This window comes from Leuciscus leuciscus (assembly GCF_965113295.1).
Source record: "Leuciscus leuciscus genome assembly, chromosome: 20".
Taxonomy (NCBI): domain Eukaryota; kingdom Metazoa; phylum Chordata; class Actinopteri; order Cypriniformes; family Leuciscidae; genus Leuciscus; species Leuciscus leuciscus.
In genome coordinates, this window is record NC_138744.1 from 9,552,595 (window position 1) to 9,567,396 (window position 14,802).

Genomic DNA, 14,802 nt, shown 5'->3' on the forward strand with positions numbered 1-14,802 from the left:
CACAGTCAATTATATTTGGTTCAGTTGGTTAAAGCTATTTTACTCTGAATAGAATCCATATAAAAATAGATAGATAGATAGATAGATAGATAGATAGATAGATAGATAGATAGATAGATAGATAGATAGATAGATAGATAGATAGATAGATAGATAGATAGATAGATAGATAGGTCGGTCTCTGTTCCACATCTCAAGAGGGTTAACTAAAGCATGACTTTGTTTTCATGCACATTCATCAGCTAACACACCTGGTGAGCTTTATCACCTCATTTCACCTCAGTTATGGTCTCAGCAGACAAGCTCGATCTTGCCTGTAATATCCTCCTCTCTCCACCACCCATTACTTTCTCACATGAACACGTTTGTGCATCTTTAGACCTAATGGTCTGCTTTTGACAAATATGCCATTGATAAGTGCAGATCCCAAGCCTTGGATGTTCTTGTAATTTACTCCTCTGTGTTAAAAGGGTTTATGTAGTACAGGTCCAACCAGCCTTTGCCTCCCACTGGTCTGTCTCCAGTTTTGCTCCCCCATGCTCCCTACTGGCTTTGAAGAGCCGCTGCACTGGAGTGTAAATCACCCATGGGACAGGTGGAGATCTGCCAGCTGTGTGGAGATCCAGGCAGGGATGTCATAGGGGACGGAAAGCTTTGGTAAAAACCACTGGATCTTCTCTAAAAGTGGAGGGAGAGGTGAAAGTAATTGAATTGGACAAACATCACTCATGTTCTCTATTACATCAACAGATATGATGCAAATGTGTTTTTGACATATAACAATAACAAGTGGATTTTCTGGGGGGGGAAATGGGAGTGGTGCTTGTAGACAGTGTTGTAGTAATCCATTTTTGTAGTAAATAATTTTTTTTTTTTTTTTAAATGTAAAATTTTTAAGGATTCTTTGACGGATATAAAGCATTTATTTGAAAGAAAAATATTTTGTAACATTATAAATGTTTTTACTGTCACTTCTGATCATTTTAATGCATCTTTGCTGAAAAAAACGATTAATTCCTATTCATTTAATTCTACTGACTTTTGAATGTATTCAACATGTAGTGGATGTACATGTTATCTTAGCCTTTAGTCATTTTTGTGTTTTGCTACATACCACAGCTATATATAAATCCAAGTATTTGAAACCAATTACTGGTAGTAAAACATAAAGTAACACGCTAAGTTTAGATTTGTTGGTTTAACTTTTTTGAAAACAGTAGATTCAAGTGTTGTTCTGTACTGTGAACTGCTTTCACTTTTATGATTAGCTTGTAGCTTGGCAAGCTACAATTTCAAAGTAGCTTCCCCAAAACTGAAGCAAACACTCTCCTCTCAAAGGCTCTTTTATTCTTCTGTTCTGTCATGTTTTATTCAGTGTGGAAAATCTTAGTTAATTGGTCTAAAGTTGGCTTTTCATGGCTGTTTCCTTAACAACAGGGGAAAGACCCTTTCTCCCTCCTTTTTTTCTTCCCCAAACCCTGCCCATTTAAGGCTGGACCTCTTTTTTCCCTTTTCCTCCCTCTCCCTCTCCCTCTCCCACTCTCTTTCCATGTCTTTCTCTCTTCTGCGTGTGAGGACTGTGTGACAGCTTTTCCTGCTGCTCGTAGTGAACGGCTGAAAGGGAGCTTGTAATGCGAACTAAACAGAGGCAAACGTATGTACTACTGAGCGGTCATTGGACGGGGCTGTAAAGACTCTTCTCAGTTTGGCCTGTGTAACGTATTGATGCCATCAGCTCTGGATTAAACTTCCCAAGAAGTCTGATGCAGTGTGTGATGCTGTAGGAGAACAACTTTGAGATTTTTATGTGGTGAGTTTCTGACCTTTCAGCATGCCATATTTAGTGATGTTAGTTGCTTCAACTTTAGTAAACCTGTTGCACTGTATGTAAAGAGATGAGAAATTGTTCTCTGATTTTCTTCACTGCAAAAACAAAAAAACAAAAAAACATTTTTGTCTTGTTTTTCAGCAAAAAATATGTCCTTAAAACAAGATATATTTACTTGAGAAGCAAAATAGTCTAAGACTACTTTAAGTCAAATTAAGTTTATTTCTGTATTGTTGCTCTTGTTTTAAGCATAAACCTCACTTTATTGTAAGATTAAAATAAAAAAACATTAAGAATAAATTAATTGTTCTCTATTATATTAGAGGAATTATTATATTAGAAATGTTTTTTTTTTGCATAGATGTTTTATATTTATATTTTTTTACTTTTTTTCTCTGAAAAACAAAACGAGGATACTACATTTTACAACTATTTTATAACTAAATTTGCATATTATTTGTTTGTTTGTTTGTTTGTTTATTTGTTTATTTTACACAAACATTTGTATGAATGTGATGCTGATTGTTGTAAATAGAACTCCGGCACATGTCACATCTGTATACATTTATTGACTCATATTCTCATGAATCATGTCCTGGAAGGTTATGATTTATGAATCCTCCAATCCGAGATGTCGTCTGTGCAGATGGAAGTTATTTTAGATCATTTTGCACTCATCAAGAGTGTTTGGTGTGTCTATGTATGTTTCCCTGCAGGAGAGTTCAAGTCCTGGACAGAAGCATCCTTAATTGAGTTACGTTAGGGCTAGAGCTGGCAGCTGTAAATTGGTTAATGTTTTATCAATATCAAAATAAACACCCAGGCTCATTGTGTGCTTATCCGCGGGAAGGTCAATAATAATGTAACGTGACCAGGCAGTTGAGCTGAGGGCTTCATGCATGGCCGATGTATTTCTTCAAACAAAAAGAGGTTTCCTGTACAAGAGCCAAGTGAGTTGTTAAAAGCCCCTGTGTTTGCATGCCACATCTTTTTAGTTATAAAATGAATCTTAAATATACCTTTGACATGAAAATCTATACAAAGTTTCGCACCTTTGAACAGCTGATTGTTAAAGTCTTTGTTTGTTTTGGCATGCAATGTTAGTTTGATTTATATCCCGATAAAGAGATGTGCCTAACTCGCAGCTGCTTTTTGTTTAGAGATGGCTGACTTGAGTTCAAATCCATTCAACTCTGCTCTGAGCATCTGCTCTCCTCTGCAAACTCTCTCTACTGCTACTTCAGTGAGCCACCTTATCTTCTTGAGTTAATGGTCTATAGATTTGGAGGGAGATCAGAGGTCAATTCCTGATCTAACTTCATTTCTGTCATGACAACTCTCATGACATGAGTGTTTGTCATGGTAATGGATATGACAATGTTGATATATTTGGTCTTGGTGGAATAGATCTGCAACGCTGCTGCTGCTGAGCAAGTACAGGACCTGCTACTGCTAATACAAGACACTCTGCTGTGAGCATGTAAGACATGCTGCTGCACAATATAGCATACATAAATTACCCATAGCAGATCTATACAGGTGGAGCTGGGGATAGGGTTTCTGGAAGCGTGCTGCACTGCTAAGGCAAATGCTAACCAAGTATTTAAAAGTTTAGCACACAAGCTCATTGGCTACTGATACAGCAGAAACCAATCAGCTGTGCCCTGTAGAGAAATATGTGATTGCAAGCGTTTGAGTTAAGGACCTATTAGCCTGCACCATCTAGAGTTTTATTACATCATTTTGTATTTGTAAGTCCTGTTGTGTCCGCATTTCTGAGGTGGAAAGATAGACTAACACACATTATATACAAAATATAGTGCTAATTCTGAGTAATCATAGAAAGCATTATAAACATGTCATAAAAGTGGTTCCTATGACTTTTGACATTATTATATTATATTATATTATATTATATTATATTATATTATATTATATTATATTATATTATATTATATTATAGCATTGCATTGCATTGCACTGCAAGTCTTCTTAAGACTTCTTAAGACTTTTCTTTAGACTTTTCCTCTCACAAGCTTTGTAAGAGGAACATACCAAAATGTACTATCACATCACATTACTATAAAATGTATTATTATATCACTAAATATCTTCACTTCCACTCTTAAATCAAATATGGCACTAAGAGGTTGTTTTGTGATTTGATGACAATGTCAATTTGGCTACAATCGTCAATGGCATCCACATGCATTTATGTAGTCTTAGTTGGTCTCGGAAGCTCTGAAATAGGTACAAATATCATATATATAAAGAAATTCTACACACTTAGCCCTCAAATGTGTCAGCTCTGATCTAAAGACAGAATATGGGAGGATTTGGGCTCTGCTATGCCTTATCTGATTTTGATTGATTTAGTGGAATATTTACAGTGAAACTCCTTTTGCTCTGAGGGTTTGAAATGTTTAATGACTATGTCAGTATGTGCTTTTAAACACCTCCCAAACATTCTTTCTCTCCCCCATCTCTGTTTTTATGAGCTTGTGGATTTTGATTGAGAGAATAAATCCCCAAATCCAAATAATACAGCAAACCCCAGATAATATAGCACAAAATCTCATCTGAGTGGTATGCATTCGTTCAGTTAATGCCATTGGCTTGATTTACAAACAAGCTGAGAGTGTCAATCTCATTTTATGGAGCAATAATACAGTTAAAGGGAATTAGTAAAGCCATTGAAATGAGACTGAACATGGGTGTGTACAAAGTTTAACATCATTCATTCTCTGTAGGCTCTTCTATTTGGCATTTATCAAAGCTTTTATTACATAAATCCTAACCTGAGTACTTGTGCTAAATGCTTTGATAAATCTCAATGGGCAGGATGGGGTTAACAATGCCCACCCACCCATGGGAAAGATGGACCACATGTTTTGCGTCGTACAGTAATCAGAGGGCCTGCGTAATGGATCCAGGATGTTTCTAGGGATCTGCAAAGGCCTTCAGGCTCAGATCGATCTGCAGATGAGATCATTGCTCTATTTGTGGAGCTTTGGAACTGGGATCACCTGAGGGTTAGTCGGCCCATCACCCACACACTCTCTGTGCTTTCAAACTGAACCCAAACAAGCAGAAACAAGGCTGCAGATGCACGTGATTAATTAAATCCAAATAACTCCCGCTCTCATTTTCATAATAGGTCTCCTTAGGGTTTTAAATCTAAAACAAGCCTTAATTTTAGGGTTTAATGAATGGGTAGAGATCGTGTTGTGTTCTCACACAGTACATTCCCATATTGAGTGTTTTGACCCTGTTGACCCTAGAGGTGGATAGAGGCCAAAGATTAGGGCATGTGAAAAGTGTTTTTCTACTCTGCATTTGCATAGAAAACTATTGAGGATCTTTAGCTCCATTGACACACACACAAACACACACACACACACACGCACGCACGCACGCACGCACGCACGCACGCACGCACGCACGCATGCACGCACGCACGCACGCACGCACACACACACACACACACACACACACACACACACACACACACACACACACACACACATCTGGTCCACATTAACACCCAAGAGCACAGCCCTCATCCACAAAACCCCCACTGACAACACAGGCTGGCAAATACTCCCTCTGGTATATTAAAAACATTGAATGGTACCAAACACCCAACATGAAAATAATTTGTCGAAGGGACTTTTAACTTTTAGCAGCATTATTGAAGTTTTGGACTGCATCCCAATTAATATTCTGTGTTTACAGTACAGTACAGTACTACAGTAATAGTAATAGTAATGCACCTCTTGATGGAAATAACAGCACAGCATTTAGGTGCATCAATTTATTGGTCAAGATCATTTACTGACAATGCAAGAGTCCAGCACTCTGTAAAGTCTATCCAGCACATTCCAAAGAATTTCAATGAATTTAAGGTCTGGACTCAGAGGTGCCAATTCATGTGTGAAAATGATTCTTCATGCTCCCTCCCAACCATTCTTTCACAGTTTGAGCCTGATGAATCTTGACATTGTCATCCTGGAATATGGCCATGATGTGTCTTCCTACATGGTTGTTTAAGAAATGAAAAGCTCCACACTCCATCAATTAGGGTTAGAAGAACTGTTGTCAAGTATAAAACATGCTAGAAAAAGATTTTCAGGATTCTTTGATGAATAGAAAGTAAAAAAATAGAAATATTTTGTAGCATTATCAAACTGTCGGTTTTGCGTCCTTGATGAAAGAAGTATTAATATCTTCTTCTTTTTTTTAAATCTTTTGATCCCACATTTTTTAACAGTATTATGTATTATATATGGCTATTGATATGACTGGAGTGTGCATATTTTTTTAACACATTTATCAGAAGAACTATTAGTTTAGAGGGGTAAAATTAGGATTTTTAATGAGGAAAAAATGACCAATATATAGTGAGGTTTATGCACTTGAGGAAATTCAACATAGGAGCGTGTGTGGTGTTCGTTTAGTCTCCTCTTTCTCGGCTGGCATGCGTCTTTAGGGTCAACTCCATATTTGATGCAGGGGTCAAGAATCTGATGGCAACCACATGTCTGACTTGGCTCCAAATTAAATATCCCCTTCAGTAAGAGCTACTGGCAGGAAACACAGTCCAAATGAGTTACACATTTTAATCTGCTAGATTCTCTGTCAAGAGAAACAGAAAGAAAGACACTCTACACTGTTTTGGAAATGTGATGGTGAGATCCAGGGCTGTAAAGGAGCTCAAGCTATTTCACATAGTGAATGCTTTTACCATACCACCCTCCTGAGCAGTTTAACAGGCCACACAGCCAGTAGAAATGTGTCCAAGTTTACTGGTTGGACTTGGACAGTTACCCTCACCTCACCTGGAAGTTACATTGAGCTGCTACCTTTGATTTGTTGAGACAATTCTGGTCATAGTTGGTGTTCAGGTGAATCTGGATGATGGGAGAAAATGAGACCCGAGGGGCTACATGCTAACTGAGAGACTGAACAGTCAGCACTTATACAGTGCTTTTGGATGGTTGTTTATGGAAAAATTCAAGATTATGAGGACGCTGGGGTTGTAGCGTTCTTCCAAATGCAAAAATGATGATAAAAGCAATGTTTCAAAGTTTCAAATGTACTTTCAGGGACACATTAGACCCCCCTCATTCCTTTTTCCAACATAACTGTTTATGGGATAAGAGGGAAACATTTTCTTTCTTCTTTTTGTAAGGAACTTTTCATTTTAAAAGCATAAACACTCCTCGAAGCAACACCAGTCAAGATAAAGTCGTTTTCTACTGAGGCTGACAGCATAAAATAGTCATTAAGAGTATTTTGTATATTGAGATTGCGTCCTCTAGGCTATCCACAGTTTGGGAATAGTTTAGCGAGACAAAGGAATACAATTAAATTTAGATTTAAAGTTCTGTATCAGTCACCAAGCCCTTTGCCAAGAAGACCACAAGTGGTTCAATCACTATGCCAGGAAATTCCAGTGGCTGAAAGAACATTTCTAAGTATCAAAAATATCCATCTGCTTGTTTTGGCTGGTGGTGTGTCATATAAACGAAAAGGCTGCACTGGCTGCTCGAGCTATGTTTTTCTTTTGATATTGGAGGATTCAATTATAGCCTTTAATGTCATGGAGTAAATTCCGTTCATGCTTTGTGATGATATTTTTGAGTACTTTACAATGAAGGAGTCGTTCAGTCAGGTTGTTTATGACTGATGTTTCCCTCATGGTTAAGATTGAAGCTTCTGTTCAATGATTAGCAGAATCGCTCCGCAGATTTTTTTCCTGTAACTTTGTCCCCCACAAATCATTCACTTACACTCTTTATTTGGACAGACAACTTAATGTGAAAAAAAGAGGAACAAATCAGGGGGTGTTGTTTACGTATTTGCACTAGGTCACAATTTTTCCTGTCGGATGGAGACAGATCCACGGGAAGGAAATGCTATTGTGGTTTTCTAATTGTGGAAAAGACAAGAATTATCACCAGATATGACAGTGTCTGGACTTCCTCCGTCTTTCTCATTCCTTTAAACAAACAATGTCTAGTTTAAAATGAGAATTTCTGGCCTTTTCCCAGGATTTGTGATGGGCTGTGTTTGTATTGGCATTCATTTGCACTTTCTTTATTAAATCAACTATTAAATGTGGTGCTAAAAATTTGTTTCTAATCATATTAATGCATGGTTGCTTTATCTGGAATTCTACACCATTTTTCTCTCTCTCAAAATTATACTGTATATGATCTGTGTGCTTTTCCAAACTGCACAGCAAGTTTAAGTCTGAGAAATGGACTTTAGTCAGGGTAGACTCCATATTTTACATGAATTAGAATTAAAGGGGTCATGACATGGATTTTATATATCATTTTAATGTTTGAACTTGGACTTAAAGAAATACGACCACTGCTTAATTAAAGGAGTTCAGTAAAAATGGCAATACATTCACAGGTTTGAAAATAATTGAGTTGGGGGCCAACTTAATTTAGGAAAATTTCAATTCAAAATATTAATTATTGAGTTGGGCCAACTTAATTTTGAACAATTTCAACTCTTAATATTAATTATTGAGTTGGGTCAACTTAATTTTGAACAATTTAATTTCCAAATATTAATTATTGAGTTGGGCCAACTTAATTTCGAACAATTTAAATCTAGTTGTGCCAACTTCATTTTGGAAAAATGTTATTCTAAATATTAATTATTGAGTTGGGCCAACTTAATTTCAAACAATGTAAATTGAGTTGGGCCAACTTAATTTTGGAAAATTTAAATTCAAAATATGAATTATTGAGTTGGGCCAACTTAATTTCTAACAATATAAATTGAGTTGTGCCAACTTAATTTTGAACAATTTAAATTCTAAATATTAATTGTTGAGTTGGACCATCTTATTTTTTGGAAAATTTCAATTCTAATTATTAATTATTGAGTTGAGTCAACTTAATTTTGAACAATTTAAATTAATTTAGGCTAACTTAATTTTGAACAATTTAAATTGAGTTAAACATTTTAATTGTAAATATTAGTTATTGAGTTAGGCCAACTTCATTTAATTGAGTTTAAATTCAGAAGACTAGAGTAAAGATGTTGAAAATTCAGCTTTGCCATTACAGGAATAAATGTTTTTATTTTATTTAATTTTTTATCAAATAAATAGCTTTGGTGATGTGCATGAGAGGCATCTTACCAACCACAAACTTTTGAACTGTTGTTTTTCATGGTACAATAGTCAATGCCACGTCTGCTTTGGAGCAGAACATGAGGTCAGAGAAAGAAAACCGCTGGTGTTGGAGTGACAGGATTGCAGGGCAAGAGGCCTGAAAATAATTTCCTCCTTAGGGGAAAAACAAAACACAAACAAAACAACACGGCAGGTTAATGGGTGTTTAGATAGAAACATCACGTCTCCAGCAGCCATTAGATTCGTAGACATGACTGCAAGCGAAGGGTAAAATTTCTGTACTGTATTTCTACATCATTATCCTTATGGTGTTTATGCCACCCAGGCAATATAATACTTATGTAAATACTTTTTTATATATTTATACAGTTGTATATACAATCCTTAATGTGTACATCTGTACACATGTCTTCTGCTTACTCCATCTAGATGTATATTACTTTCAGTTTTTTACCTTAATTCTACATGTTAAGAGCTTTCAAGAGTCAGCAAGATCCAAATCGGCACTGCAAACAAAGGGGCTTTACTAAACTAACTCGAACTTTCCCTCTGAAAGAAACTTCCTGCTTTGCACATTTTTCACACCATCTAACTATGAAATTTGGGCTAAATGTCTAGAAACATAACTTTTTAAGTAGCACAAACTAAACAGGCTAGTACTTTGTAGTGTATGAAGAAAGTTTTCAAAAATGAACACAGAGGTTAATACCGAAACATTTATTCATGATGCTTCTGTTCAGGCAGTTCACACTGTGAATTATTTTTCTAACTCAATTCACTAATGACTCATTCATCATGTGGATGCCCATCTCAGACATGATTTATTGCATTTTCTTTGTTGAAATGTGAATCTGTTTTAGGCTGTTCGATCTCAAGCTGACTTCCTGTGTGCACAGTGCAATCTTTCGCTTGTCATTAGCTTGCGCTGCAAATCCTCAGTGATTTTAGATGTGATTTGGCCTGACATCCGTGTGTGTTTTTTTTGTCATTGTATAGACGAAGGCCCAAGATATACAGAGGACACGGGCAGAACCAGAGTGAGAAGCTTTCTCCATCTGAAACAACAGTGCACCATGAGGAGGAACTGACTGCTTTATATGGTATAGTAAATCTTAGTGCATTTCTTTGTAGGCTAGTTCTATGTTTTGTTTTGTTTAGTTTTTTTTGCTTTGTTGTGCTTTAATTCGCTTTGCTTCTTTGGTTTTGTTTTGTTTTGTTTTGTCTTTTCTTTTTCAACAACTGTAAAAGGTCTGCTTATCAAAATCTAAACAACTATTTATTAATTCCGCAATAATAAAAATGTAATTAAAGTCTGCGTGAACCGGAAGTTACAAATTACTTTTCTCCAGTGTTGTGACGTATTTCCAAGTGAAACGGAATATTACGGATTAATTGTTCACCACAAGACTAGTAATATGCGCTAACAAAGTAAATAGGGTCAATTTTGATTTCATGCCGACTTTAATGTTTTAGAATTACTATTGTACTAAAGAAGTTCACTCAGTATCTTCTTGAGGCCAAGCTGTTAAAGTTATGATAATGGGTAATATCTTAGTTATACAAGTGCATTTGAATCTCTGAGTGAGCATACTCAAACAACATGTGTACAGCAATGATGTGAACAATAGTGAAAGAGAAAAGCTAAAGTCAGCAGGAAGTTCTGTATGACTGTAGTGGATGGGATTTTTTCCTTTAAAAAAAGGAGCAGGGGGGTGGACACAGGAAGTGTGGTAAGATCCGGCAGGCGCACATGACCCCAGGTCTTCATGTTTTCTGTGGCGCCTGCTATGCAGTGTGGATTGAACCAGGATCAGAACTGTCATAGGGAGGATATATTTGTTTGGGGTTGTAAATATAACCTCTTTAAACTCTTGCCATCATACTGTATGTGAGGGTGTGGTAGCATTTGTTGACTCCAGGAAATATGAGTCTTCCTTAGGAGTTCACAGTTAGAAGGGAAAAGAGTCAGAGAGGAAATACACTACGGACACATACACTACAGGAAAGGAAAAGGCTGTAGACGCACGTCATTAGGGAAGAGAATTGTATCGTCCTTTATTCAGATACAAAAGAGTCTGACTACTGGCTACACTTCATTTAATGGAGAAGGAAATGGGCTCCACTTGCTGCTGGCAATTCTGACCTTTTGACCTCACAAAAGAGGCTCACATGGATTGACTGTAGACTTGTTCAGTATATTTTTACTGAATATATATATATATATATATATATATATATATATATATATATATATATATATATATATATATATATATATATATATATATACTGTGTCTCATAGTGCCAGAGAATTGTAGTAGCTATGTGATTAAATAAAATGCTCAGTATGATTATTCAGATACCTTTCTTTTTTTTTGGAACACAGAAGCTTGACATTTGGCCTAGTTTTTGTTTTGTATTCTGAGTTTTGTATTCTGAAATTATTATTATTTTTTTACTTACTGCAATTTTATAATATGAATATTTACAGCTAATTTTACCTGTAAAAAATCAGGAAAAAAACCCAAACCTGTTTGAAAAAAATATAAAATACAGCACAAATTATAATTTTTTCATAATTTCTCATCTCAGAAAACAGACAGTCAGAAAACACCCAGAATACATTAGCAGTGCCCAAGCAAGCACATTTTCTCATGTTTAACAATATTATTTTCCCTTTTTTTATCCGGTAGGTTTGGAAACACAGGACAAAGCCAGGATGAATGTGAAAAGGAAGGAGATGGATTTCTTGAGCAACACTATTGCTGCTTATGCTCACATTAAAGGTCAGTGCTTTTCCCATTTTTAATATTTTTAACATGCAACTCAGGTTTAAAGGACAGCAAACAAATATGGAGATGTTCCAATTACTAAACCTGACTTGTTTCCCTCTCTATCCAGCAAATCCAGAGAGTTTCGGCCTTTACTTCGTCATCGGCGTCTGTTTTGGCCTGGTGCTCACTCTCTGCCTCCTGGTTATCCGGATTTCCTGCAAGCCTCGTGCCACTACGGCACCCTCCACGCCGGAGAAAAAACAGCTGAAAGACTACAGTGAGGAGGAAGAGGAAGACGAGGAGAGCGATGATGATGAGGAGGAGGAAGATGCAGGAGGCCTGGAGTCCTCGGTCCAGCACAGCACCACAGAGATCCCCATGAGCAACCACCTCATCACACCGGATGGGACTCTGAGCAGGAACGTGTTCACCTCAGCCGAGGAGCTGGAGCGGGCACAGCGATTGGAGGAAAGGGAGAGGATCATCAGGGAAATCTGGAGAAATGGACAGCCGGATATCCTGGGAACAGGCACGGGCACTATTGGAAGAGTGCACTACTATTAATGCTCCCAGAGACTCCTGGACATAATCTCAAGCCATTTGACTGCTTGACTGCAGTACTTTTAAAGACTGTTAATGGATGGTGTTTCCATTATATATTTTTTATATGTTGGACTGATGTTATTGTAATCCTGCAGACCATGGGTACAGCTGTTTTGTATGCAACATTTGGACTGGGAAAGTTGCTATCAGTCCCCAAGTCATGGTGCTTATTGAAAAGTCATTCCGACTTTATTGTCTTTATCGTCTGAGTTGATGTTTAAAAAAATATTTGTGAATTGTAGGTGATAATTAGAAGCTCACAGAAAGCAAATGCACTTTTGCACTATGCCATTTTTTTTTTCTGCTATTTTTTGTCATTTAAAAAAAAAAAAAATCCCCCATGTAAGTCACATCAAGCCTTAACTCAAAGATTATAAAGCCACATATAGCTAAAGAATGCACAGATATTAAAATTCAACATCGACAAGATAATTATTTTCATGATTTATACTATTTTGCCTAAATAAAAAATAAATAAAACATTGTTTTAAATGCTATTGTTTTAAATGCTACAAAGTGAAATGGGCATCACAACATTATAATGTACAATATGAAAATAGAATATTTACTTTGATATTTGCCAAATATTACATTAAAGGTACTCTATCTAACTTTTTTGATCAAAATTAACTACATCTAAATAATGAGTCAAAATTACATCAATCCTTCCTCCAAAGTGTGTTTTTGACTTATGGTAAGCCTTTTATAAGTGGTCATATTTTAGACCTGTAGGAATGGTTTTCACAGGAAATTGTGTACATGTACTGTACATCACTCACCTGTGCGTGTCTCCTCATATCTATAAATAGGTAGAAGTTTCTCTGGGTACTTTGACGCATGGTGTTGAAGTGGCATAGGTTAGCAGCCACAATGAGCGAGAAAGGTTGACATGGACACGCTAAATCTTGAATCTCTGGAGAATCACCTGTTTTTAAAAAAAATGCAAAAAAAGAGAACGCGACAGAGCTTGTAATAAAACGAGAATCAACATCGGCTTGACTTTCGGAGATGGAGAGAACTGAGGGATTTGAAATGTAAAAGCGATGTGGAGATGATGGCGTTTATATTACTAAACAGGTAAGGTATTTTATTGAACAGCTAAATTACAATATTTCACTCTCTAATTAATTATTCATTGTGAAAAGTCATTTCATTATGGTTGTTGTGCTGAGCTGGAATTTATTTTCAATAAAGTCTATTAAGTGTCTATTAATGGATATAGCATAACATCTTCAGCTCAGCTTGAGATCCTTTCTATCTAAACTGATTATATCCTTTAAGCCTATTAGTGAATGTTTTATGAGCAGTAGGATAACCATATTCATCCGCACGGTCACACAGAGCCAAAGCACAACCAAAACAATGTTCTTCCGCAAAAAGAGCATGAATTTTAACTGCTAGAGGAACAAAAGATTCATAAGTGTACCTTCAATGTTTGTAAGTTTAATGATGAGCATTAATGGATGATAGTAAAATATAAAAGTTATAAATATATATTAAAAAAAGATTGGCAAATGAGCATAAACAAATGAAACATCCAATACAGACCAATATCAATAAATAAAATAAAATAAATTCTAATATCAACTTCGTGCATTCCTAAATATAGCCAAAAAACATCCTATTCAACATGGGTCATGCTCTCAGGATCTCAAGAAACAGGGTTATAGCAGTTTTAAACAAATCAAGGGTTAATTTTCCAATCAGTGATTTACAATATGACTCTCATATAGGCCTATATGAGTATATATGGGTAATACATATCAGATGGTATAATTGCACACCTGATTATTCAGATCTTCATATGTAATTACAATAAATTTCAGGGCTGTTTTGGCATTACCATCAGTCATCTACAAATAGTGCTTTTTATGTCATAAACAAAGTGCTTAATAGGCCAAAATCATTGTTTTATGGACATTGTGTCTTTCACGTTCAAGTTATATATTTGCTCACCAAGTGGCTGTTATTGTATTATTGTTTAATTTCCACTTCAAGTTCATTTTGATTTAAATATTGAGCTTTACATGCATCGAAAACAAAACCCAAACAATTAAACCAAAGCGTAACAATAACTCGAGTGCTTTCGAAGAACCGGATGCTATAATATTTCTAATGAAACAACTTCTGTTATTGTTTACATTTATGAAGTACATTCTAATATAAAGATGTTAAGAAGATATTTAAACTTATGACACATTATAGAACCCATATAACATTAAGGACAAGCCCCCCCAAAAAAGTAAAGAATGTGAGTATATCTTGACAGACGTTAATATGTCATCACAGCAATTGTATCTACAAACCTTTCAAACATACAGTATTTCTATTTGGAATTAGTCTGTCTGTCATTTAAAAAATAGTCAATTTCCAATGATTAGTCAGACTATGAAGATCTAATGTATTCCACATGGTTTCCAGATGCTGTTTTCTGTCTGAAG

General features: G+C 36.0%; 1 protein-coding gene across 2 annotated transcripts; it reads left to right on the forward strand.

The window, feature by feature from the left end:
• The first annotated feature begins 1,534 nt into the window (after positions 1-1,534).
• eva1ba (eva-1 homolog Ba (C. elegans)) lies at positions 1,535-14,593 on the forward strand. 2 transcript variants are annotated; one of them, XM_082148797.1, is made up of 4 exons: positions 1,535-1,810; positions 9,981-10,084; positions 11,678-11,770; positions 11,886-14,593. In XM_082148797.1, exons 3-4 carry the CDS (start codon positions 11,704-11,706, stop codon positions 12,320-12,322), a joined length of 504 nt encoding a protein of 167 aa, XP_082004923.1. In that variant the 5' UTR covers positions 1,535-1,810; positions 9,981-10,084; positions 11,678-11,703; the 3' UTR covers positions 12,323-14,593. The 2 variants fall into 2 exon arrangements, with proteins under 2 accessions (XP_082004923.1, XP_082004924.1); XM_082148798.1 differs by lacking the exon at positions 9,981-10,084.
• The last annotated feature ends 209 nt before the right edge of the window (positions 14,594-14,802 follow it).

Excerpts from the sequence above, each read along its gene's own strand:
- eva1ba (XM_082148797.1), top strand. The coding sequence starts at position 11,704 with ATGAATGTGAAAAGGAAGGAGATGGATTTCTTGAGCAACACTATTGCT. Across the intron at positions 11,771-11,885 it reads TGCTTATGCTCACATTAAAG|CAAATCCAGAGAGTTTCGGC; the intron begins GTCAGTGCTTTT and ends CTCTCTATCCAG.